This window comes from Pelodiscus sinensis, chromosome 3 (assembly GCF_052426305.1).
Source record: "Pelodiscus sinensis isolate ZL-2025 chromosome 3, ASM5242630v1, whole genome shotgun sequence".
Lineage (NCBI taxonomy): Eukaryota > Metazoa > Chordata > Testudines > Trionychidae > Pelodiscus > Pelodiscus sinensis.
Genome location: NC_143054.1, coordinates 156,990,069 through 157,017,519, shown reverse-complemented (window position 1 = coordinate 157,017,519; position 27,451 = coordinate 156,990,069). Strand labels below are relative to the sequence as shown.

Below are 27,451 nucleotides of genomic sequence, written 5' to 3'. Positions count from 1 at the left end.
TTATGCCTTAATGTATATTAAGAAATGAAGAAGTATATCAAGAGTTGCATTAACAGTTTATTTTATACATACATTTTAATTTTAATGCTTTCCCATCAAATCTCACTAGTATCACATTTCTGCAATCAGTACAACAGAAACAAAAATAAAGGAGTATTTACAAGCATATTGTACAGTACTGAAAATGAATTAAGTTTCTAAAGTGCAAAGTTGGCTAGACAATACTGTACATAAACACAAGTCTCTGCTTTCTTTGACTATGCACAGATATTGCCATGACACATCAGCCAATTAATTGTACTAAATATCTAAGTGGACTAAATCCTACAGTTGGATGCACATACAAGACTCCAATAGAAGTCCATGAGAGATGGGCATGCACATTCAAGAACCAGTTTTAGTCCTTTGGATGTACAGAGTGTTAGATGCTAAATGATTATATTTCATGTTAACTTAGTAACATGGACTATGGAGTGAGACACGTATCACAAGTGTTCAAAATATTTTCCTATAAAGGACATGTTTTGCTTTAATTATTAAGTTATGAGCCCCTAGACAAAGTACCAAGAGCCTGATGATCAGCTTGTACTCTAGTGCTTGCCTTCTTTATAGGTGTAAATGTTGCCTCCACTGTGAAGTGCACAAGTGAGACCTCAGACATTTACATTAACTTTTTCAGGTGTAACTAAGTGTAAAACTGTGCCATCACTAAAGCCTTATAAGAAAGCAGAGGCTACTAATGCTGATATTAATAAATATTAAGAAGTCATCTTATGAAATACATTATCTTTTAAAAAAGTACTAAAAAAACCTCAGCAGAAGGAAATGTATTATATATAGATATATGCAGACAGATTGAAGTTCCAACCCACTCCCAAGCAGGCTAACTGTTTAAGCAAATGGAATAGGTAACTCAAAGAATAGTGTCTATTTAAATACCTTAACAAAATCTCTCCTCTTCATAAGAAATCAAAAAGGAATCACATTACAGTTTAGCATCCTCTACTTATTTTCAGACTAAAATGTCTCTATTCCTTTCCCAGGTGGATTCTTGAATATCTTCTATGGAACCAACTTCAAAGACAGGCTTTCAAGCTACAGAGAGCTTGAAAGGTACTAAAAATGTCACAGTAGTTAGCTGTGACACACTTACTGTCCTAGACCTGAATAAGAACTCTGCAAGCTTAAAAGCTTGTGTCTCACCAATGGAAGTTGGTCCAATAAAAGATATGTCACCCACTCTGTCCCACTAATATCCCAGAGCCAACATGGCTATAACAACAATGCATATATTCCATGCCCACAAGCAAGACTACTTATTATGTACCATAGGCTTTAAAATACAAGGAAATAAGGTCAGTCTTGAGAAGCAAAGTTTAACAGCACTCATTCCTTTAGGTCAGTATTAAAAAGTTAACTCTCTTGTGGTTGCTGAAAACAGCTACAGCCTAGGACCAACACAAGGTTACAGACAGGACTGTATAACACTTAAGTTGCACATAGTCAACCAACATTTACAGTGAATTTCAAACAAGCCATTTAGTTATAGAAAATAAGGAATACCAGGGTCCAAATGCCAGTAAATATGCAAATTCTTAAAATCAATTTTTGAATGCCTTTGGGGAAATCAGTGATAACCCAAAAACTACAGATTTGTATCTCATGAAGAAACTTGCACAGACACATGGTCAAATGCCTCACTGCAGGTGCAAGAAAATGAAAACAAGTGAATTTGTGCAAGTCAGCAACAGCCATTAAGAACTGAAAACTGTTTTACTAAAATCTTAACTTTAAATTAGAAGAAGAATTGTCAAGTCAGTAGAAAAATGCCTCAATACAAGTATATTAAGAACAAAAGAGTAACAAAGTACATACTGAAAACATAAGATGGGAGCATGGAGCTAATCACAGCTAATCCTTTAGTAAAATGAAAGCCATGTAGCTATAGGATATAATATGCTTTAGAATTTTGTGGCAATGATACAAATTTGTCTCACTTTCTACACCCATCCTTCATCTTCAACTCCATCGCCTCTACCAATGTTAGAGATTCTAAACTGGCCCCCATAATTATTCAGGAGACTAGAAGTTTATCACTAAAATCAACACTTGGTGAAACCTTGGCCAAACATACTCAGCTCCCTTCCTTCAAAACTTGAGATGCAACAAAACTTCTGCCTTTCAACACCTAACCTCCTCAAATATTTAAACAACAGAAATGATCTTGTCCTTCATAACCTGGGGGAGAAATAGTTTGAGTAGTTTATAGGGACATGTGTATGGAACTGATTAGGAGAAAGGTATAATTGAGGAAATGAGTTTTGCATTTGATCTGTCCATATTGGTTAGTACCACAATCATTCCTGTGTCTTGGAACAATGAGTTGCCTATTCGGTCCAGTTTCTGTGAAAGTTCTGTTTCCCAATCTCATAAATTGTCTCTAATTGGCCAACTGCTTCTTTGTTCCAGCTGTTGGGGACCACGGAAGGTCACACACTGCCAGGCAGGTGGGTCCAGTCCCACAGAAGATTTTTAATATCAAGACACAGCTATTGAACCGAACTCTGTACTGAACAGAATCAGAGCACTGGCGCATACCTTCCTTGTACCCTGTGATACTAATCACATAGGTTGCTGTGTTTGTTATCAGCTGAAGCTTTTTCAAGGTGTGTATCTTCATTCCTAGGTGCAATGATTTGCAGAGATCAAGCTGGAAGACACACATACAAACATGGATCACTGTGATTAGCTGTGTGTGCCAGACAATTTTCTGATCAGTTACAAATGAAAACAGACGTTTTAGTTATTACAGTTATTTTGGACTCATTACTGCTGAATGCTCATAAGACACCAAGGTTGCAAACGAATTTGTCTGAGAGCTTAAGTCCTCAATTATGGAAAAAGTTATAGAAATAGCAAGTTCTTCTGAGCACCTCCCTCCTCAAACCAGCCTTAATCTTGCCTGCGGTCATTTTTTCCACAGCTGCACTTTATCAAGGAATCTGGGTGAAGATGCTATTTATGTTTCTAGAAAAGGAAACCTAGAGCCGGGTGTCATTTGTGATGAATTGCCAGCATCACATATTGTCTTAGCACTGTGAAGCCATTGACAGAGCAGGTATTATCCAACTGAAAACACAGCACATTAATAACAGCCCAATACAGTCATTTAAGTTCTAAAAAGTCACCCAATTTAAATTGCCCATAATTCAATCATTCCAGACCTTAAACTCTGAAAGTCTGGAAGCCTGACACCATGATTTATTCATTTTAAGATCTTTTCCACTTAATTTGCTGCCTCAGTCTCTCATGCCACCAGCAGACTCCCCATTTGAGATTAAAAGGCTTAAATGTAAGCAGTTGGATAAAATAAACAAGCTACAGAGAAAGCAGGTTACTATGAATTTGGGCATGGGGAAAATTTAAATAGAAGGGAGTGTCCAGTTGTTTCAACTGAATATAAATTGCATTCAGATTATGGAGAAATTCTGCGTCTGAAGAAGCATAGTGAAGTGTCTTCCCTATAAAAGTTTCCATATGGATAAAGCCCAACTGTGAGTGACTCTTCTTATTAATCAGGAACAACAGATTAGAAATGAGACAAACAACAAAAAACTGCTTCTGGCAAATTTCTATACGCAACTTTTTCCATTTTGGGTACTTGATAAGAAGAATTAAATCTCATGGAAAGAAACAACATCCTTCACTTTACCACCTTTTCCTTTCCTTTTGCCTATGGCAGGAAATACTAATTTTAGTATGCTATTCTCTGTACAGAAGCTAACCTGAGAACCAAACTTAAAACTCTTTCTATAGCATGAGGACATTTGAGTTTATTCTGAGGTCCCAACTAAAAACAACAAAAAGTATGGTTATAAATAATTTCATTTATAAATCTAGCCATGTCTTCAATGAAGAGACTTCAACTAAACATAAATCAATGAATTAATCTTTAAGGTTAAGAAGAATTAGAAAAGGAGATTGGAAATGAAAGCCCCAGAGTTTGTTAAATACAACTTGTAAAAGGAATTCAAAGCACTTATAATGTTTAAGAGATCTGGCATCCACTGTCTTTTTGAGGCTTTATATCTGGTTCTTTGAGCGGTTTCACTTCTTCCTCTGGTTTTGGCTTAGCCTGCAGACAAGAAAAGAGTTTGAAAAAGATGAATTAAAAGAATCATGGCTTTCACGCAATGTTCATATATAGGGTTACAGCAGCGAGGCCATGCAGAATTTAGATATACTTCAACTAGTCTTCTCTGTTCTCCCAGCTCAGGGCTTTCTGGTTTCTAACAAAAAAATTTAAATTTGTTGCATTTCAGGATGGCTTGAAATGGACAAGAGAGAATGGACTAAATTAAGTTCATCCAATTTACTGCACCTACTTTAGAAGTACAGCTGCAGTGTGTTTCAAGGCCATTGCCTTCTTCACCACATCACCCTTAAAGTCTATTTTAAGTAATGCAGGCTGGCTGCGTAACCACCTCACTCCTATATAGCACTTTTCATTCATAGACATCGAGGCTACGTCTACATTGGCCCCTTTTCCGAAAGGGGCATGCTAATTTGACAGGTCGTAATAGGGAAATCGGCGGGGGATTTAAATATCCCCCGCGGCATTTAAATAAAAATGTCCGCCGCTTTTTTCCGGCTTTTAGAAAAGCCGGAAAAGAGCGTCTACGCTGGCCCCAATCCTCCGGAAAAAAGCCCTTTTCCGGAAATCTCTTTGAAGTAGGAATAAGAGATCTCCGGAAAAAAGCCCTTTTCCGGAGGATCGGGGCCAGCGTAGATGCTCTTTTCCGGCTTTTCTAAAAGCCGGAAAAAAGCGGCGGACATTTTTATTTAAATGCCGCGGGGGATATTTAAATCCCCCGCGGATTTCCCTATTACGACCTGTCAAATTAGCATGCCCCTTTCGGAAAAGGGGCCAATGTAGACGAGCCCCGAGTGTTTTACCAAAAAGGTAAATCTCACTATATGAGCCAAGGACAACTAGGAAACAATGTAGCTTCTAGACTCTGGACTAACAGAAGTTGCTCAATCTGTAGAGAAGGTGATTGGATCTTAGATTATGACCTATAACTGACTGACTGCCTTTGCTGAAGTGGAAAATTCCACTATGTACCTCACAGGGATGTGGCAAGGCTTAAAAGATGACTTGAATGAAGAGTGCTCTAAAAGGCATGTTAGATAGTTGATACCATCATGTCCAATACCTCAAACTAAAAACAGATGCATTAACATTATGTGCCCACATAGATAATTTTTAATTATTTACATTAAGCTGCCCCATGGCTCTGGCATTAGCTCCTGTACCTCAGTACCTCCCCAGCTCCATTTAATTTAACCTTTACACCCTGAGGCATGAAAGCATTATTTCAGATGGGGACTCTGGCACAGAGAGGTTCAGTGATTTGCACCTAGTCAGGTTGTAGAAGCAGGAATAGATCCCAAGTTTCCTGATCGCCCTGCATTCCTCTCCCACAATGTCTGAATTTGTCCTACTGGGTAGGATAGAGCAGAGGACACTGGTGGAATAGCTGAGTATCAACTCTCAACTATGCAGTAGATAAAAGGGATGGGAGAAAGAGGAGGAACAATATTAAGTAAAATAGTCTTACGCTGTCGTCCTTTGGCCTCTTGGTGAGATCAAATGCAGCAAGTGTTTCAGGGGTCCAGTGTGCATGCAAGGCAGGAAATTCAAAAGGGATGGGCTCTACTAGGCCATAGTTCGCCTTCAGCTCTAGCTGAGGAGCCTCGGGTGGCACTTTCTGAAAGTAACTAAGACAAAATTTATTTTTTTAAAAACAGAGTAAACAAAAGACTTCCAGACAGAATATATACATTTCAGTTCATTTTTCTTCACTTTGGGAATAATCTGGCCACTCACAAAGGCACCATACTACGGATGTTAAATATCAGTTAATTGAAGTTGATTAGCCTAATGAATTATTGGTTACTCAATTATTCTATAGGCCCTGGAGACGGGGCCGGCGGCCCGCACGCTCTGGCCCCACTCCCAAGGAGCCTCTTGCCACTCTGCACTGCTGCTTCTGTAACAGAGGCAGCAGTGCAAGGTGTCAGGCAGGAGCTGATCTATGAGGGGAGCCAGTTTAAAAAACCAGCTCCTCTCATGGACCAGCTGCCTGTCACAGAGACAGCTCAGCCTGTCCAGAGGTGGGGCTGAGCTCCTGGACCCAGCACGAGCTGGAACTGAGCTGGGCTGCCTGCCTACCTGGCTCCTAACACACTTTAAACGCAGAACTGGGTAGGTCCTGGCAAGAGGGGTAGGTCCTGGCAAGAGGGGTGGGGGAAATGCATGTAGTCTCTAGCTTTTGCTTATCCGTTAATTGGTTTATTGACTACATTGTTACATCCCTACACCATACTATTATTGCTGAAATAGTCCCATTTTATTTAAAGATCTTAATGTTGGTATTATGAAGAGGTATTCACTTCAGTATGGTTTCCCTGCTGCTTCACAGAGACAATTTTCCATTTATTCTCTCTCCTCCCAACTGGCTTCCTTAGACTTTTCCATCAGACTGGTTTTCTCCCTTTTGTTTTGGTAGAAGTGGAGATAAATGTTGTTTCAATTTAAATACGCTTAAAATAAAAATCCAGATTAGGGTCAGAATACCATAGGAGAAAGGAAAAGACACAGAAGCAAAAATTTCCCTCTATCTCTTTGAAGTCAGATACTTGGCGTGCCAGCATGCACTAATGCTGGTAACACTGCAATGGCCAGAGAGCCTTGCTAGATCAAAAAACATAAAAGGAAGTACAGGTTGAACCTCTCTTTACCAGGACTCTTTGGTCCAGCAAGACCACGGATGTCCCAGGACCAGAGAGTCCCAGTAGAGCGCTGGTGGTTGGGCGCCCTGCAGCAGGGCTGGAGCCCAGCTGTAGGGCTGCCACCCAGCGGTAGGGCAAGCACAACCAGGAGCCTGGCAGCCCCGCTACTGCCAAGTGGCACAACTGCATGGTGGGACTAGAAGGCAGCGCAGCTGCCCCACAGGCCTGAGAGCCTGACCACAAGGCTGCCTGGTGGTAGAGCCAGGAACCTTGGAGTGGGACTGTTGCCTGGCAGCACAGCAAAGAGCCTGGCAGCCCTGCTGCTGCCTGTTGAGCTGCCAACTGAAGCTGAAGCCCCAGCAGGACTGTCTCCCAGCAGCACAGCTGGACCCCAGAAGGGGGGCTATCCCACGAGGTCAGGAGCCCAGCAGTGGGGGCTGCACGTGCTGGCGGCGGGGCTGCCACGATGGGGACAAGAGTCCTGTGTGCGGAAGGGCCGGCAACAGGGGAAGCCAGTGAGGACATGACTGGGGGGGAGCAGTGACAAGGGTCCCCAGAAATGACCTTTCCCAATCTGGCAAAATCCCTCATCCTGGACAGGTCCGGTCCCAAGGGTGCCGATCCAAGGAGGTCCAACTTGTATTGTATATTTATCTCTTTTGCAACACCACACCACACAATAGAAACTGACATTTACCTTGTGGTCAACACACATTATGTTTATGCTCTAACAGAGTTCTGTGACTATTGCTATGTCATCAGTATGGCATGAACAACATCTCAGTGGACAGGCCTTGGGCATCTGTCAGGTTTTGTGTTTTGTTGTTTTTTTTAAAAGGGACATACCATCAGACTTCTATGAATCTCTTTATATACTGCTGTCACAAGTCAAATAGAATCCATATAACTGAAGATTAGCAAAACACTTTTCTCTATTTTTAGTGTTCTGTGTGTATTTGACAGCACTTGTGTTCAGAAAGTTTCCTTATTTGAATAGGTTTTACACAGCACCAGGGGAAACATTTCCTATTTAAAAAAAAAAAAAAAAAAAAAAAAAAAAGAGAATTCTAAAGCCTGACAACTGGCAAGAGGATTCAGAAGAATTCAGGTGTAGTTCCTGTAAGTATTCTGAGCTTACTAGATTTAAAGTTGATGCCTCTTCAAGAGTAAGTTTATAAATCAGTTAACTGAATGCCCCATTTACCATAGTTACTTGGGCACATGGCAATTAACAAGGTCACACAGCTCAGGCTACACCACTGATTAACTGACTTTAACAACAGCTAAGTTTAGAAAGCCACAAGCCAAGACAAAATTCAACAATTCCTTATATAACATACAAATACAGAAAGTAGACACTCTTCCAGTTCCTTTAACACACTGAAACAAGTTTTTTATTTAGGGCAAAACTGTTCTTTGTAAAATTAATCTAATCTTACAAATAATAATAATAAATCAGGGATTTTAAAAATAAATGTGTAAAATAGTGTAACAAGCAGGGAATATATACTCACATGAATCCATTTTCTCTCAGGCATTTTTCTAGGGTATTCTTAACCAGACTTCCTAGTTTCCTAAAGAAGAGGTGGCCAGAGGGTTTGGCAGTAGTCCCAGGCCCTTTGGTTTCACCATATTCTTTGCATAATGCTTCAGCCTTGACAAAAACTTAAGAAAACAATGTTAAAAAAAGTTACAATTGGCCATAAAATTGTACTTATCTCTTGCTTTAATTGCAACACACCCAGTAATCTTTTCAAGATTCTGAATAGATAAAGCAGAAGAAGTTGGTTTTAGGGTAACGTCTCCAACCATGGCCAAAACATTCATGTTAGTCATGGAAAGTCAACTTTTTGAATGCGGAGGGTAGAGAAGAATTCTTACTTGTAGAGATAAGTAAAAGTGGAACTGTAAAACAAGAACTGGAACTATGCAACCATGGAACAGAACGCAGTCTTGAAAGAATTCAGGGACAGACAGAGAGGAACAGTATTGTGTTTGGCCTATTAATAAGCCAAGAACATTAAGTAAGCCTGAGATACATAGTTGTGCCTGAGAGACCAAAGCCATGTCTAGACTGCATTCCTCTCTCAAAAGAGGAATGCAAACGAAGCAGATTGAAAATTCAAATGAAGAGCGGATTTGCAAATCTCATGCTTCATTTGCATAATCACATGAGAGCACTTTTTCAAAAAAGCGTTTTTTTTTTAAAAAAAAAACCCCACAGTCTAGATGGGATTCTTTCAAAAAAAACAAAACAAAACAAAAACAAAAAAAAACACCCTTTAGAAAGAACCTGTACTCATTTTTTCAGGAGTAAGGGTTCTTTCGAAAAAAGGTTCTTTTTCCCTCCAAAAGAACCCCATCTAGATTGCGGGTTTTTTCTCTTAAAAATCCTTTTTTGAAAAAGCGCTCTCATGCGATTATGCAAATGAAGCACGAGATTTGCAAATCCGCACTTCCTTTTAATTTTCCATCTGCTTCATTTGCATTCTTCTTTCGAGAGAGGAATGCAGTCTAGACGAGCCCCCAGGGAAAAATCTAAGGGCATGCCTATGCTTACTGGGAGATCAAAGCTCCAGAGATCGATCTTTTAGCTTTCTAGTATAGACCTGTAAAGTTACCACTGAGGGCAACTCCTGCCAACATCCAGTACTCCTTTTGCAAGGAGTAAGGGAAGCAGCCTCCCACCGTGTGGACGCCTCCATAGCTCGGCTTAAGATAAACTGACTCTAGCTATGCATTTTGCGTAACTAGAATTGCGTTCCTTAAGCTGACCTTCCAGGTTCAGTGTAGACCTGGCCTAAGAATGGATGTATTTCTATGACGCTTTATTCTGCTTAGTCTATCAGAGAAGCAGAAAGTGTTCTCTAGAAATGCAAGAGTTATTTTAGTAAAGAGCTAATCCAAGGCAAAACTACCTAGTTTAACTCTTGCCAAGTATAGACTTTTCAACTGATTTCCTTCTATTTGTTCAATCCTTCCTTTTTATTGTTTTTGTTGCTTTCCACTACAGTTTCTCCAACGTGTCCCCATCCTTCCTTAAGTGTGGCACCCAGAACTGGACATAGTGCTCCAGCTGAGGCCTTATGCTGAGTACAGAGGCACAATTGCCTCCTGTGACTTGCAAAAAACCCTCCTGCTAATTCACCTCAGAATATTAGCCATTTTCACATTTGAACCACATTGCGGACTTGTATTAAATTTGCGATCCACTAGAATTCCCCCAATCCTTTTCAGCAGTACCCTCACCTAGCCAGTTATGTCCCACTGTGTAATTGTGCATTGAATGTTTCCTTCCTAAGTGAAGTACTTTGCAAACAGTCTTTGTTAAATTTTATCTTGATTTCAGACCAATTCTTTACTTTGTCAAGGCTATTTCGAATTCTAATCCTGTCCTCCAAAATTCTATTAATTCCTTCCGGTTTGATGTCATCTGCAAATTTTATATTAAATAGCACTAGACCCAGACCTCACCCCTGCAGAACTGCTCTAGATACACTCTCCCAGCCTAGCAGCAAACCATAGATAACTACCTTTTGAGCATGGTTTTTCAGTCAGCTGTGCACCTACTCACAGTAGTGTTGGCTAGGGCACATTTCCCTAGTTTGCTTATGAGAATGTCATGTGGGACTGTGTCAAAAGCCTTACTAAAGATCAAGATAGATCACATCTACTATTTCCCCCATCAGCTAGGCCACTAACCTTGTCAAAGAAGAAAATTAGACTTGGGTTTGTTCTTGACAAATCTATGCTGGATACTTCTTATAACCCTATTATCCTGCAGGTGCTTACAAAGTGATTGTTTAATAATTTATCTCAGTATCTTTCCAGATATTATAGTCATGCTGACTGATCTATAATTCCCTGGATCCTCTCTGTTTCCTTGTCAAGATATTTTGTTTTCCCTTATCCTGTCTTCTGAGATCTCAACTGTCCTCCATTTTGAAATTGCTTCAGCTAGTTCCTTAAGAACCATACAGTCTTATCAGGCCCTGCCAACTTGAATCTATCCCATGGGCCACTTGCAACCCTATCAGCACACATCTGCAGCCTGAGACATTCTCAGGATCACACAGTAAGCACTGGAAGTGGCCCACAACGGTAAAGTAGCTTGATTAGTGGTTCTCAACCTGTATAAGTTTTCTTTATTTTGTTCTTTCTCTATTTTGCTTTGTAATAGAGATGTAGCCATATTAGTCTGGTCTTGCTGAAACAAAAGACAGGACTATGCAGCACTTTAAAGACTAACAAGATGGTTTATTGGGTGATGAGCTTTCGTGGGCCAGACCCACTTTGTACCTTTGGTATATATGGTCATGCCAATTTTCTTCCACAATTTGATCTGAGGAAGTGGGTCTGGCCCACAAAAGCTCATCACCTAATAAATCATCTTGTTAGTCTTTAAAGTGCTGCATAGTCCTCTTTCATTTTGCTTTGCGTTCCTTCCTTTTTTCATAATATTAATTATATTCAATATCTGTTCACCATTAACCTTTTTAGTGAAGACTAAATCAACACAGGCATTAAACATCAAAGCCTTCTTGATGTTATCAGTTATTAACTTCTCATCAAATAGAGGACCTGTACTTTCCTTCATCTTTCTCTTACTTGTAATATAATTGAAGAACCTCTTAATGCCTTATGTCCTTGGCTAGATGTTATTTATTGTGTGCTATAGGCTCTCTGATTTTTTTCCTACATGGCTTGTGCTATTGTTTTTTTTTTTTAACTCCTCCTCAGCATTTCATCCATGCTTCCACTTTTTGTAGGATTCCCTTATGATTTTCAGGTCATTAAAAGAACTCTCAATGATGCTATCTTTAAAACACACTTTTTAAAAGCCTGCCAAGAGCTTGAATTTATGTGGTGTTTCTAGGCTAACAGGATAAAATACATTATAATAAAACGAAATACTGCATTACCAGATGTAACAAGGCCATCCCTTGTCTGGTGTTGGATCCTGCCTCTGTTCTCTTTTTTGGACTTTCCAACAACTGCTTTTTTGGACTTTCCAGACTGTCATGCAAGTCACACAACATCCCTTCTTGGGTCAGGTTTATTAAATCATCAGAGTATAAATGTCAACTTAAAATGAGTAAAACCTTTAATGGGATCATAGTTTGTTCCAAACCTAGGTCCCACTGCCTGGCATTTCCTCAGCCTTCTCTTAAAGCTTCTGCCCTCCAGTGCAGGTTGCTCCAGTCAGGCCTTTTTACATGGTGAGCAGACAGTTCTTTCCACAGTTCTCGGTGATCCTGACCCCTACAGATCACTGGATCTCCTCATGGAGCCTCCCTGTAGATCTCTCTCCTTCCACAAACTGAAGGAACATGCTCCCTCTCACAGGAACTTCAGCCTTTAACTACATCTTAGTAAGACCATTAGTACCACCAGGCACCACTCAAACTGGCCAGGCCAAAATGAAGGTGCAAAACCTGTAGGGAAAGTACATTTTCTACACTCGGAGTTTTTTTGAGTCAAATTCTTCTACAAGTCTACAATACCAACAGGAAGAGAGCCATGGGTTTACAGAAGACATCATTAGAAATAGAATAATAAGTTCAAAGAAATACATTTATACTGCTTTTAAATTCACTAGTATCCAAGTACTATTACTTTCAACAGGAGTATTCATCTTTCTATTTTATCCCTTAATATTAATAGACTCATTCATTCTATCACTGGACGAGAGCAATCTTACAATGTGGAAAACAGTGCCTTCCACCTCAATAAGCAAAATCTAGCAGCCATGCCTTGTAATCAGGATGTTAGCTATTGGGTAATTGAACAGTCATGTAACCGCACGAAATCTTTGTGGTTACACAAATATTCAATAGTCTCTAGGGGCAGGGCTGTCAGCCAGTACGCTCCCAGCCCCACTCTCAAAGAGCCCCCTGCCATCCTGCACTGCTGCCTCTGTATCAGAAGCAGGAGCATGGAGTGGCCAAGGGAGCTGGTCCACAAGGGGAGCCAGTTTTTAAAAAAAGTTCCCCGTGCAGACCAGCTGCCTGCTACCCCACACTGCTGCCTCTGATACAGAGGCAGCAGCGTGGGGTGGCAGTAGACCCTGTTAGTGGGTGATATGGGGCCCGAGCTCCAGACAGAGGCTTCTAGGTGGGATGCGGAGCAGTCTCTGCCTGCAGAGCACTTTGACACCTCACGGACAGGGGCTGCTACTGTGAAGCAGCCTCTGGCCACGATAGGCCCAGGCTCACTGCGACAGAGGTTGCTTTGCGGCTGCCTCCCCTACCTGCCCCCCAGCGAGGAGACAGCACTGCAGAGCCGGTACTGGGGGGAAATCAGCTTTTAAACTAGTTCCCCCAGCATTGGTTCCTGCTCCCCCACACTTGCTGCTTCTGATAAAGCCTAGGCTTATCGGTTAACCATATAGTCCACGTAGACATCCCTACCTTGTAACCCCCAAGTTTAGTGAGGATTTGCCTAATTTTGCTGCAGTATGATGTATAGCCTACCTATCAGGAACATGCACTTACCACAGGGATTGTATCAGTGGTGGGCAACATGCAGCTCATCGGGGTTGTGTGTGTGGTCCATGAAACATTTTGTTTACTGTTGCCTGTGTGCAGGTTTGCCAGATTCCACTGGTTTCCATCTATGTAGTTTTTTCATACCAGTATTACTAAAGCGTCATGCATGACAAGCAAGGGCATGTGAAGTGAGGTAAGTGCTGATTGAACACAACGACAGAGTCGTGTGTTCCCCTTGCATCCTATCAAAGTGCTGCTACAAGTTCAATTAGTACACTGTAGTTAGCAAAACTACCCCACCCTTATTTATGACAATCTTGCAGTCCATTGAGATGAAGGAGGGCCACTCATGTGGCCCACTCACAAGCCTAAGTTGCCCATTGCTGGGTTATATCATCCTCCCAAATAGGGGTGTAGCAGATTGACATTCATCTCCTTGCTGTGTATTTTCTTTGTACTACACATTTGTAGACTCTGGACACAGTGTAAGGACTCTAAAGGTCTTTATTGATTTTAGAGCCCGCTATAATCCGGTGATCGAATGAATGGGTCTATTAATATTAGAGCGCGCTAGTATGCATTAATTGCGTACTGTAATACAACCTTGATAATGTGTTAATTTGGTTTTAACACAAATATTTGCTATTTTGTGAGCTACTCTGAAGTATGAAAACTAAAGCTTTTTAAATATTCTCTAACCAGTACAACAGCAGATGTTCCAGGAGAGATTTGAGAATGTGGCAATCATACTTACATTTTTCTGATTCCTGCAGAGATCTGATTGCTTCTCCACATTTATCGCTGGCCAGCAGAGTTTGACCATGGTAGCAGTATGACTGATGAGAGAGAATAATGCAGGTACTGCCGTCAACTGCCAATTTCCTGGCACCACATCAGTTTTGCCATTTTACTCCTCACTGGATGGAGATCATTGCACAGTTTAACACAAGCCAGAATAGCAAGATCTGCATCTCTCTGAGGCTGCCAATAGTTGCACAGTCAACCAGAAGGGGGTGCAAGGAAGTAGCAAGAAGCAGCACTCACTGGTGCCTAAGTGAAAGTCCCTTCAGCAGAGAAGAAACTCAGTTGTTTTTATGGTGAGAATCAGGTACCATAATTTCAAATTTATGAAAAAAAATTACTCAATTCAGAAAGGCAACAGAAACATTCCTGATCTTCTGAATTGTTACAGCAACTTCCAAGTAGGACATCACCACACTCATATTTTCTCCCTTTTCTAAAACTACTTGGGCTCTTATGCACAAATAGGGTTCCTACTGGAGTGCAATATCAAATGTTCCATTTTATAAAACACACAATTTAGATGAGGCCCTGTAACGGGAGTGGGCACTCGCCTCTCATGAGCGCCCCCTGCTTGGTGGAGTGCGGGTTCCTCCATTGCCTCAGTCTTAAAAGCCTTGCAGCTACTCAGCCCTCCAGCTGAGTCTCACAGACTTAGGTGCATTCACAACACCTTTCCCGGGTACACCTCTAACAGAGGCCCATCCAGGTATGCTCTGCAGAGTGCCTTTGAGTCCAATCCAGTCTCAATCTGTTTCCCTCAGTCTCTTTCCCCACTCAGTGGGAGAGTAGTGCCTCCAGGGCTTCTCCTCCTAGAGACAGTGTCCTGAACAGCTCCCCACTTTGAGCTGTCCCTGGTTCTGCTAGCCAGCCCCCTTGACCTTCTCCCTTCCAGGTCTGGGCTGTAACAGAGCTGCCTCTGTTTCTGCAGCTTCTTCTGTAGTCTCCTCTGGCCTGTGATAGGCTGGTTCCTCTAGAGCCTCTCTAGCCTCCTGGAGGACTTCTCTATGGCCTTAGGGTCTAGCCCCATTACAGACCCAAACTAATAGAAATAGTCTCAAGATGCAACATATATATTACCTGCTATATTGTGAAACCAATTTCATATGGATGGTCTTAATAAATAGCACAAATCAAACACAGCCCAACCATAACTTTCTCATCCATTCACAAAACAAACAGCTTCTGGTTACAGACCCAAACTAAGAGAAAATCAAAGCATTTTTATTTTCAAAACCAAAATATGGCAATACCACAAGCTGCAACTATTTACAGTACAGAGCTACTGGTCCTTGATGGAGAATGTCACGCCAAGAGATAAATCATGAACTAGCAAAACACACACGATACAAGAAAGCATGGAGATGGCAACTGATATCAGATTATAACTTATCCATACATTTAGAAATATAATCAACTCTGAATTGCATCTGGAAGCAGACTGGGAATCAGTGCAGGGAATAGAGCACAAGTGTAAAATACTCAAACTGACCTGCCTCTCTCGTGGAGGTGAGTAACTACACTAAATTCCGCACGGCACAAATTGCATTTTATTCTAGAACATGTATTTTAAGTACTAAAGGGACTGCAATACATCATTTTGTAATGTGGTGACAAGAAGAAATGATAACTGACTCCCATTCCCCATCCAACTTCTAGGTAAGCCTTAGAAACCCTTCTGAAGCATTCAGATTAGCCACAGAGTACTCACATAGGCCATATAGAAACTTGTCTTCAATTGTAGGTACTTTCTCCATTTAGTAGTGTATGCTGGATCCAAACTGGATAACATTTGATCTAGAATTACATAAACAATATTTTTTCTAAGTCATTAAAAAAATGTAAAGCAGCACTCATCTAGTTGCGTCTGTCTATAGATCAGAAGTATGACATAGCTATAACCTCAATGAAGTGCAACGATTATGCCTGAAGCAGCAAAGAGATTTAAGCTGCATGAAAACATCAAGTTAAAAAAAACCTAAAAAACAATTATTTTTAAAAATCTGGGAATTCCCCTTTGCTAAACAAATATGCAATTTTCATTGCTAAACAAAGCATAGGAATTCCCTGATTCAAAAGGTTTAGTTTCTGTTTGAGGTAAGTAAGGCAAAAGAATACAGCTTTAGACTGAAGCTTTTCTTACCTTTTAATTAAAATTAAACAGATCATATTACTGCAATTTATCAAACTTTTAAATATTTCTCAGTAGTTTTCATTAATATAGTCTAATAAATTTATTTTCCCCAATTTAAACTAGTATATACACACCAGTACAAGTTTTCCCATAGGAAAAAGCCAATCTTGGCCTGAGGAGCTGTTGTCGAACAACTCAAGACATTCCTTTAACTTCCATCATTCCCTCTTGTCTACTAACTTATAATAGCAGTTCACTGAAGAACAGAACCAGAACAAAATCCCACAGAGCCAGTAGGACTGTCTCTAGATTCGTCCACTATAAATCTGTTATACAGGAAACTTCCAATAACCCAGCATCTTTAGGACCCAGGGGGTGCCGGATTATCAAATATGCTGGACTATCGGAAGGGGGGGCAATGAGGAGTATGGGGTGGGGGGGGGGTGCCACCTCAGACCCCTCATAGCCCCCCCTTCCGATAGTCCGCTCTGCCTCAGGCGTCCCCAATTCAGATGCTGCTGATCAGTTTCAGCAGCGGCTGAATCGGGGACGCCTGGGGCAGAGCAGCTGGGGTGCTGCTGGGTTGGTCCCATAGCGCCACCTCTCGGCGCTGCGGGACCAACCCGGCAGCACCCCAGCTGCTCTTCCCCAGGCGTCCCCAAGAGCAGCTGGGGTGCTGCCGGGTTGGTCCCGCAACGCCGAGGGGTGGCGCTATGGGACCAACCCGGCAGCACCCCAGCTGCTCTGCCCCCGGCTTCCCGCTTCAGCTGCTGGTCAGTTTCAGTAGCAGCTGAATCAGGGAAGCCGGGGGCAGAGCAGCTCTAAATGTCCGGCTGCCCGGAGCACGTCCGGGTTCCCGATGGTGCTGAACCATCAGGAGTGCCGGAGCATTGGATGCCGGACCAATGGAGTTTTACTGTACTGAGAATTAACATTTGATGATGATACTGTTAATGCTGTCCACAAAGAAATTGCAACAGGGTTACCTCTCTTGATTGCAGTATCAGTGTTTTATTTGTTTGTTTTCTGTAAGGTATGCAAATTAAATTACTAAGGACTTAAATAACAATGTAATTTAACTTACCAGCTTTTTGGTAGAAATTAGCTGTTTCGTAGGCTAAAGCAGCTATCAGACCAGGATTGTGTTTCAGCTCAATAGCTCTGGCAATTGTCACTAAAATCATTAACAAAAATGTAATTGCAGACAGTCACATCAAACCTAATTAAGTATTTAACAATCTGAATTCCTGAGTTCTAATAGCACAGAAATAATGGTGTGCTCTGACAACTGATGCAAGGTTTAGACACAAAATTAAGGCATAACTGAGTAGCACCAAATGAGTGAGCAGTAATGGGCTGCAGGGAGATTAGTTTTCAATTTCTTTATTTCAAAATATTTGGACTTTCAGTTTACTAGATGCTTGAATACAGCATTGAGCAAGATTGCCTGAGACTGAGAATCTCCCACAGAACTTCTTTGAAATTAAATCAACAAATATTTCCAATGTCTTATTGGCATTTAACAAAAGTGAAAATTTGGATTCTGTGTACACAATCAACCCCAAACTATAGTACTTTTGCTCTCACTATCCAAGAGACATCATGAACTACAAGAGAAATCCACAGATAAATGCCCTTTTTTTTTACCTTCTTGAGCTTCAGCTTGGCACTGGATGATGTAGGAGTCTATAAGTCGAGCTTCTAAATCCCTTCCCTTTTCTACAGGTGTAATCAATTTGGGGATATGGCTGTCCTAAGTAATACAGAGATTGTCACTTTCAAGGTTAGTTCAAATAAAAGACACCACTATTACATTTAAGTTTTTTTCCCCTATATACACTTTTTATTACTAAATAAGTACAACTACAAGCGATGTTAAGTCAAGTTAATTGGTGGCCAGGTCACTATAATACACTATTGTAATTGCCTTTCTAGTTTGATTAATAGCCAGTCATAACAACTGACTAGTAGAGTGACTCAAATTGATGGCTTGTTATTTTCCACAGCATCCAAAAGCTCCATTATCATTGCATAAATCCCCTGCATATGACCCAAAAGTTTTTTTTTAGAAGTTATATGTAACACACTAACAATTCACTGAGTGTTATACAGGACAAGGAGAAGACAAAGTCTCTCTACAGAGAAACTTACAACTGATAAACCTGTTGGAATTCTGCAACAGAATCCATATGGCTTCAAATGCAACACTTGTAGAATTCCAGCAGAAGTAAACTGAAAATATAGGAGTAAAGATGTGTTTTCTACCTTTAGATGTTTAAAAAGCCCAGCTGCTATCTTCAAGCTTCTATGAACGTCTTTTGCTTCATCTTCTGTTATACTGAAAAATGTTTAATGAAATATGCAATTCTGCATCCAAGTTAATATTACACAGCAGAATTATTTACCAGCTCATAATCTTACAAAAAACTTTGACTACTCATATACTGGTTAATAGCCTTGTATCTGAAATTCTAAAGACCTGAGATTTTGTCCTTACTCTTACAGAGCAGTTTTTTTTGTTAACTATTCTTATAGTTTTATTGCTTGACCTTTATTAGCATTGCTTGGCTGTACTTTTTCCCTCAGCAAAATGCTACCTATGAAAGCACCATAGTGGCCGTGTTCATGTTTGCACTTTAAGCAGGACTACAATCCTCTGGTTCAAACTTAAATTTCAAAGCTAAATCCAGGCATTAATCATGCTCATTGTTGGAGAACTGAATTTTCTATATTTATTTTCAGCCTAATATTGAATAGTTTTCATAGAAAACATTATGATTTTCCTTCAGGGGGAGAAATCTCCAAAAGTTAATGCAAAGAGCCACAGTGACTAGAACCTTCTCACTTAGAGAATGTCTGAAGCTACTTTTTAATTCAAGTTGCAAAAAGTTATTTACACAGTTTCCTACAATTTATTTTACCCCTATAATGAAAAGCTAGTAATACTGTCAAGTTCTGTCAGTTTCTTCTGTTCATCAATGCTGCTAGCCGAATTTCCAGCTCTGCCCAGTCAACAGGTGCTATGGGAAGCCAAGGAGGTAGGGTTGGCAGCAAAAGATGCTGGAGAAACTATGTGAACACAAGGGAAACTAGTCTTCTCTCCAATGTGACACTGTTCCATGCAGAAATAAAATATTCTACATTTCAGTCTCTATCTTTAATGTTGTGTTCAACGCTGTATTTCTTCAAAGTTGGATGTCAAAACTGTCCAGTCAGCGAACAGCGTCACTGGTTAGATTGTGGATATCCTCCAGTGAGCCAATAAATGTTTGTGTTGGGCATTCCGCAACAACGTGGTGCATAGATTGCGGATTGTCACAATCACAAAGTGGAGATGGCAAAAAAAAAATCTACTTACGCAGTAGATAACAGCACCTGCCCTGACCGGTCCTAAGCCAGTATAGAACACACCACAGTCCTAGATTTCAGTGAACAGCAGGTTTATAAAAATGTGGTTAAAGTTTAAATTGTGTATTTCAATGTGAGGTAGAGAAATTTGGTGCATGCACTGTGTTTGGTTATATGCTGCAACAACAAGAAAGTTTGTTGGGGAAGTAAGAAGCCAGAGTACATCTGAATGATAAAGCATGTGAATGAAGTCTGCTTTAAAAGAGGATTTCCTTCTTGTTGGGGTATTATTGCAATGGAACTGCTAATGGAGGAAAACACTTACTCTTCTTTTCCAGCCAGTCTCGATGCATATTTTGTGTACCACAGAGCCACATTAAATCCCATGGAAACCAGTTCAAACACAGCATCCTGCTGGGCACTAAAGCAAAAACCAACAACAACGAAAAAGGTCACACAAGCAATGTCATGCTTGCCACTTTATTTAGGCAAGTTCTATAATTTGTATAAACTGTTCAAAGACATTTTAACACCAGACTAGAAAGAGAATCCTCTGAACTGTCATTCATGCTTAAATTTGACACTTTACGCCTAGATCTTAACAAAAACACTAATTACCTTACCCATTACAAAGATAGCTTCCCCAATTATCACTTCTAATATCATTAGCTCACAGACATTTACCTCCCCCACTCATCCTCCTTCTGTTCTGAAATTTGATTTGTCCTTTTCATATGTGTTCATTTTTTTGATTGTATCCTTTGGTATATATGGTCATGCCAATTTTCTTCCACTATTTGATCTGAGGAAGTGGGTCTGGCCCACGAAAGCTCATCACCTAATAAACCATCTTGTTACTCTTTAATGTGCTGCATAGTCCTGTTTTTTGTTTCGACTAGACCAGACTAACACGGCTACATTTCTATCAATATTCTTCATCTCAGGTGAGACACAATTGGAATGTGAGACTATCACCAGAAAGTATAAAGGTAAGACTTAAGTTTCAGATTTCCAGCTACCAGACACCGCTACAATCATATAAACTCTCATTCTTAACTACACAATTAAAAATATGAAGTATTTCCTATTTTTCACTATAACAATTAGCCTGTGTTCAACTGTAAATAGAGATTATAGAAAGCCCCAACAGATTGGATCCACCCTTTCAATGCAGTGTTTTAACCATAAATAAAAGAAAGAGGCACTTTACAATTCAAAGAACACTGTAATAGATATAAAGCAGAAAAGCAAAACAATTATTAAAATGTTAATGTAATCAGCCTCTTGGTAACTACTTAATAATCACATCATGCAACATTTACTATAGTGGCAGATCTATATTATAATCTAAAGAAACTGGCCACAAACATTGCAATCTCTATAGCCATGGTCACCAATCAGTCGATTGCGATCGACTGGTCGATTGTGAGGGCTCGACCAGTCGATTGCAAGGCATTCCAGAGATATCCTGGAAAAACTATTCTGCATCCAAGGATGCATTTGTTCTTCTTCTTTTCTTAGTGGAAGAGCAAACATACTCTTTCGGTAACCCCTATATTTCTCATTCCATGAGGAATAAGGTGGATTCCAAAAGAAGGGGTTTTTCTAACATTTGGTCCAGTCTAGACAGGCCAAATGTTGGAAAAACCTCTTCTTACATAAGAATTGGGAAAAAAAGTGGCAGTGTAGAGTGTATAAGGGCTGGGGATAGCAAGTGATGGAGAGGAGGGGAATAGAGAGGGCAAGGCTTCAAGGAAGGGGTGGGGTCTTTGGGGAAGGATGGGGCAATAGATCTTTGCTTGTTCTAAGATTTAAAAAGTGATCTTGGATGTAAAAAGGTTGGAGACCACTGCTCTATAGAATATATACCTTGCAACTTGTCCTTGTAATGTGTCTGTCCATTTAAAATTCTGAATATATCGCAACTTGCAGTCTTGGGAAGAGTTATCCAATGAGACTATAAAGCCTGTCAAAAAAACAAACACAAAACACATGACAACAAGCCATTTAAAAATTAGAAGACAGTGATATAAAGAAGCAAGTAGAACAGCAAAAGTCTCTCAGACCATTCATGTTACTCCTTAAAAGTAACTACCTAATGTGAAACCTGATACTATTTTATACTTTTGATATGATAATCTCTCTATGCTGAGAGAAGTTATAGACCTGATTTTAGAAGTAACACAATACAGTCAGAGACAAGGGAAATGAATTTCTTTCCTCCCCAAAAAAGCAGATGGTTGAGATACCTAATCTGGAACACTTGGTTAAAAGGAAGAGAGCAAAGGATTGTCTAAGCTTTTAGTATTGCCAGGATGCTGACTAAGGCTTCTAAGACCATAATAGGTGACAGGAACAGGAGACATATTTCCCGGTGAACAGACAGTGCCCCTACATAAGTTGGTATAACAAATTATTATGAATTTCATTAAACCTTTTACTGCAGTTTTCAAAATTCTTACCTTGCAAGAATGAAAAGTACATATCAGTTGCATTTTTCATCATTTCTGGATTGCAACTCAAATCAGTAAACAGCTCCAAGATCTGTGCTCTAGATGATCTTAAATCACTACATAAAGAAAACATCAACAAATTTTACACAAAAGGTGATCTTTTAAATACATAACACTCTCTCTTATCCTTTTAGCTAAGTGCAGAATCAATTTAATATACGAGACAGCAATTTGGGGGAAAAAAGAGACATATCAAACACTTCTCAGGGAGGGATCAGATGCAACATGTTTTTTAATCTCTTGTAGAATCCAACATTCATATCAACACTGGTATTTTCAGTTTAAAGTACGACTAATTTTGAACACAATATACAGCAGTTATCAGTTTTAGTAAATGAAGAACTTTATTGCTTACTCAACACATCCAACTAAAAAAATATTTGTTATCCTCCCAAAATGTCAGAGAGATTTCCACATCATTGATATTCCACTAGAATGTGTGTAATTCTAATTACAATCTGTACTAGCTCGTTCCAATAGTAATTTTTATCACTGTGTTTATTCAAAGATCTCAAATTACATTGCTAATATGAATTAAGCCTCACAATACATGACAGATTAGTAGTATACTAATTTCAGATCTAAAAACCCAGGCAAGCAAAGAAGGTAAGTAACTTGCCCAAGACCACATAGCAAGACTATGACAGAAGTTCAGGATAAAACCAAGGAGCCCTGACTCAGTCTCTGTTAATACACACACAGTGTAACTGATTTGCATGCTTTTGCACATGAAGCCATATGACTGTGTACTGCCATGCATAGGAACTGCTATTTGTCCTCTCCAGAGATGTAAACATGGCCAAGGTACCTATCAGCACTGGAATTTTACTCTACATCACTGGACTCCAACCTTTTTAAGCACAAGATCACTTTTTCAATTTAACTGCAATCCAAGATCTACCTCAAATATAAATACCCTTGCCCTGCCTCAGTCCCTCCCATTCTCTGAGGCCCCACCCCTGCTCACTCCATTCTCCCTCTCTTACTTGTCCTCACTGACTTTCATCAGGCTAGGGCAGAGGGTTGGGGTGCAGGATCTGGTCTTAGATTAAGGGATCGGGAGTGCGAGGGAGGCTCTGAGCTGACCTTGGGGCAGGCAGTTGGACTGAAGTGGTTCTAGGTGCAGGTTCTGGGAAGACGTTTGGATGCAGGGGTGCTTAGGGCAGGGGCTTGGGGTGCCGGAGGGGATTCATGACTGGGATAGGGTTTCAGGATGTGGGCTCCAAATAGGCACAGCTTACCTCAGGTGGCTCTTGGTTGGTGGTGCAGTGGGTCTAAGGCAGGCTCACCCCTACCCTGGCCCTGGCCCACTCCCTAAAGCAGCCAGCAAACTCCATTCCAAGTCCTGTTGTGTCCCCTCTCTGATTCGTGGAGAAAGGATACAAAGTGGGAGGAGGCAGCTTGACATCAGCGCCCCTTCTCTCCTTTCCCTGCCCAGAAAGCAGGAGGCTCCCCTGGGGGAGGGGCAGCTCCAAGGCAAAGGGCAAGAAATGAGCAGCAGTGAGGGGAGAGACAGCTGAAGTGCTGGCACTTGATAACCTCTTGGCCAAACTAGTTAGGATCATCTGTCAGAGGCCCAAGATCTACCAGAAGATCCCAATCTACTGGTTGGTGATCACTGCTCTACATGAATAGATGGAATTGTAATCTGTATTTATAAACTTGATTTAAATGCTTTTTCAGAGCCATTCCTATCTTTACAATAGAAGACTTTTAGTTTATTCATTTATGTAAATTACTTACACTAATCCTTCTGCAATACAATACATGCTCAGCAAAAAGTGATAGAACATCTAATCCTTTTAGCCTCTGTTTTGTTTCCAAAGACTGTGTTATGCAGCATCAGATTTGTAAGATTAGATTAACTCTTCTTTAGAACTGTATGCTGAGAATTCCATCAGTGTTTTATTGTCTTCCAGTCTACAAATCTCTAGTGTATTCAACCAATACTTAAAAGATGTCCATAATACACTCTGAACACTGGGGGGATGGGGAGAAACAGTGTTAGTGTGAAACACACTTACTTGCAAATCTTCGCTGCAGCGGGACTGGTGGTTACGCCATAGAAATTGAATGGGACAGGAGCCGTAGCTTTTAATGGGTTGCGATGAAACCAATGGGTCATTTCTCCCACTGTTTGAAATGCTATTTATTGAAAACCTAAGGAACAGAGGTAAACAGTTACTTGATAGTAATTGGGGTGCTGCTCTTATCCAAATGGAACATTTGTTGCTCCACTTGGTTCTATAAAGTGCATGAAAGATACATTATTGCACAGGAAAGCCCACAGCAGCAAGACCTTACTATACTACAAAGCACACTGTTTAAGGTGGTAGGCCATAAAGTTTTACTTGCCTTTCCTCCCATGCTGCCACTGCACCAAGAAGTCTCACATTCTTTACAGTGACTTTCCCTTTAACAAAAGACTGGATGCTCAACCACAATCAAAACAGCTAGTAATCTGATGTGTACTTACATATAGCAACATACTTTTAGGAGAAGTTAGAAGTGCTTTTTTCCCCACCTTTATCTGGAAAGGCAATAGTTTGATTGATGTGGCCTATACCTTTTTGAGCAAACTGTCACTTTAACAACTTTGGAGAAAGGAATCTCTTCCTTTGGCATTATGTAATGCCCCGAACCTGGGACCTCTGGAGTTGACTGCATAAGCCTCTACTGTTGAGCTAAAAGCCTGCTTAGCTCTCAGCCAAGGCTGCAGAACACACTCTTCTCTCTCAGCTCTAAAGTGCCACTAAGTGGGACAGTGAACTACACCCAGAAGCTGTGTGGATTACTATTACAAGGAAAAAGATGGCCAAAGAAAGTGCTCAGAACAACTATAAATAATGTCATTTTACAATATGCACCATCCCTCAACAATAATTCTTGTATTAGATTACCCTGATACCCAGGGACACAGAATATTTAAAGACCTAGAAACCAGGGAAACCTTAAAGATCTTGTAAGGCTGCCGAGTCAAGAGCTGGATGAGTCTGTCCATCATTTGGTAGCATAGCTATGTGTTTCGGTGCACTGCATACACTACGAACACGAGTGTGGCGAGCAGCTGGAAGAGTTAGAGCCACCCTCGTGCATCACCAGCGAGCCCGCGACCACAGCCCCAGAGCGGGGTGCTGCTTGGCCTGGAGCAGGGCCCCCAGACCCCCTCTCCCGGCCTTGCCCAGTCTGTGGTGCCCCGCTGGAGAAACAGGACTCAGCCCCCGCGCCGCGCCGCGCCGCGCCCCGCCCCGCGCCCTCACAGGCCAAGACTCCCAGCGCGAGCGCCAGGCCGAGCTCAGAGCAACCGAGGCCCGTCCCGCCTCGCATCCCGCGGGCGCCCCCGCCGCGCTCTCGTACACTGGGGGCGGGGGCTGCTGTTTACCCCCGCGGACGAGCCAGCTTCGGGCGGAGCAGCAGCTCACCACGGGATCGCTTCCGCCCTCGCTGTTCCCAGCCTCACACGCCCTTCCCCGAGCAGCCCTACTTCCGCCCTCGTCGCGTGCGCCGGCGCAGTGTGGCGCCCACGCCAGCGCCTCGCGCCAAATGGCCGCCGCCACGCAGGCACAAGTAGAGGAGAGTCGATCTTATTGAGACCCTGCAGGCTGCGCACAACCGGGTGCATCGATCTGTGCCCGCCGGGCTAGAGAACTGCTTCCCCCGCACCTCTGGCGAGTAAGGTGCGCACGGAGACTTGCTTCTCCCGCACGCCCCGGAACGTGAAGGAGGAGGGGTTCCCACCCCACCCGGCTCGAGGCCTATAAGGAACTGAATGAGCAAATCCGCGGAGAATTAGCGAGTGTCTGGCTGAAACATCCGGCCAAGTCCCTCCTGCCGAGGGCTGCGTGTGTCACACACTGCCCAGAGCAAGCCCTGGCCCATCTCAGCACCCCCTTTCTCCGTTTTCCCACGTGCAGCGAGTGAACTGTGAAGCCAGCTCTATGCCACAGCGATGTAGAGGGTACAAACGTATCCCCCTCCACGTGAGCCAGGCTGTTAGGAGCCAGATTTGAGGACAGGTTGAATTCCTGACCTCAGCCTCTCCTAAGGGTTAGTGAGCAGCCAGTCCAAAGGAAAGGAGAGCACAGCTCATTGTTTCCCAAAGCCGTTGCTCCCTTCAAATAGGTTACACTTTATTAACAGAACCCCCATCAAATTCAGAAACTCCGCACACTTAACATCTATCCAGCCACAGTGTTCGAGTTCACCTTATTTATACCAGGTTAGTTCTCCTGCACTAGATTTGTGCACCTGCAATGCTACTGCTCTTGCACACGCTGAGCTCCCATTATCATAGAATACTTGGACTGGAGAGGTCAGAGTCCAGTCCCCTGCCCCCATGGCAGGACCTAATTCTAGACCCTCCCTGATAGACATTTATCTAACCTACTCTTAAATATCTCCAGAGATGGGAATTCCACAACCTCCCTGGGCAATTTATCGTTACTAAATAAGACTGGACAACACCTCCAACCGCATCCGTTCCTTCTCTAGAACTACAGATTGGAGCAGCCGATTCTCACAGTGAGGGACCACTAAGGGAAGAATCCCCAGCCCGTTGTGTTTGCTCCTCATGGGCATTCTGGGTGAGCAACTCTACTGGCCTCAGGGAGCAGCCTGATTAAAACCTTTCACAACTAAAATATACACAGATCTGGTCTTAGGAGAGGAGACTAAACCACTGCATGAAACCAGACCCTAGTGAAAGAAGGGAATGTGTGTATGAAGCAGGGGTTACTAAACATAGAATCATAGAGCTGAAAGAGACCTCAGGAGGCCATCAAGTCCAGCTCCCTGCTCTAGGCAGGACCAATCCCAACTAAATCAACCCAGCCAGGGCTTTGTCAAGCTGAGACTTAAAAACCTCTAGGATGGAGATTCCACCCCCTCCCTAGGTAACCCATTCCAGTGATTCACTACTACAGTGGTGGGAACAAAGGAGGAGGAAAGGGAGACGCTAACAGCGAGGGGATTGATTTTTCTCCTGCACGGAAACTCGCCCTCTAATAGCAACTAATAGCCACCCCCGCGCACACACCTTTGGGCTGAGCAGCGGTGGATCGGGCACTTCTGAACCAGCCCCCTTAGTCTGGTTACCGCCGAAAGGCGCAGGCCAACCCCTGCTCCGGCTGCAGGAGATGGGGCTCGCGAGCGCCGGCGCAGGAACAGCTGGGGCCGCGCGAGTCAGAAGGACACGGGCAACCCCCAAACCGCGGTAGTGACTGTAGCCGGCCCAGGCGCACAGTCGCCTGCTGACCACGTGACCTCCACTCCCATGACGCACACCGAGGCGGAAGAGTCCGCACCGCCTTCCTGGCGAGGGTGGGGTTGCGTCGATAGCAACGGCATCCGAGGCGTCTCCCTCCTCTGTTGGG

The 27,451-nt window shown here is 42.1% G+C and overlaps 1 protein-coding gene across 7 annotated transcripts; it reads right to left on the bottom strand.

Annotated features, from left to right (window-relative positions):
- Positions 1–37: 37 nt before the first annotated feature.
- Positions 38–27,339, bottom strand: BROX (BRO1 domain and CAAX motif containing). Of its 7 annotated transcripts, XM_075925245.2 has the most exons (14): positions 27,115–27,339; positions 24,104–24,239; positions 22,029–22,135; positions 21,436–21,532; positions 19,892–19,987; positions 18,484–18,556; positions 17,866–17,971; positions 17,303–17,392; positions 15,796–15,881; positions 14,038–14,119; positions 8,310–8,460; positions 5,622–5,781; positions 5,126–5,174; positions 38–4,135 (listed from the first exon to the last, which is right to left on the bottom strand). In XM_075925245.2, exons 2-13 carry the CDS (start codon positions 24,202–24,204, stop codon positions 5,127–5,129), a joined length of 1,197 nt encoding a protein of 398 aa, XP_075781360.1. In that variant the 5' UTR covers positions 24,205–24,239; positions 27,115–27,339; the 3' UTR covers positions 38–4,135; position 5,126. The 7 variants fall into 7 exon arrangements, with proteins under 7 accessions (XP_075781360.1, XP_006115655.2, XP_075781356.1 ...); XM_006115593.4 differs by lacking the exon at positions 5,126–5,174 and having other exon boundaries at positions 27,115–27,337; XM_075925241.2 differs by lacking the exons at positions 5,126–5,174; positions 27,115–27,339 and adding an exon at positions 25,502–25,643.
- Positions 27,340–27,451: the final 112 nt, after the last annotated feature.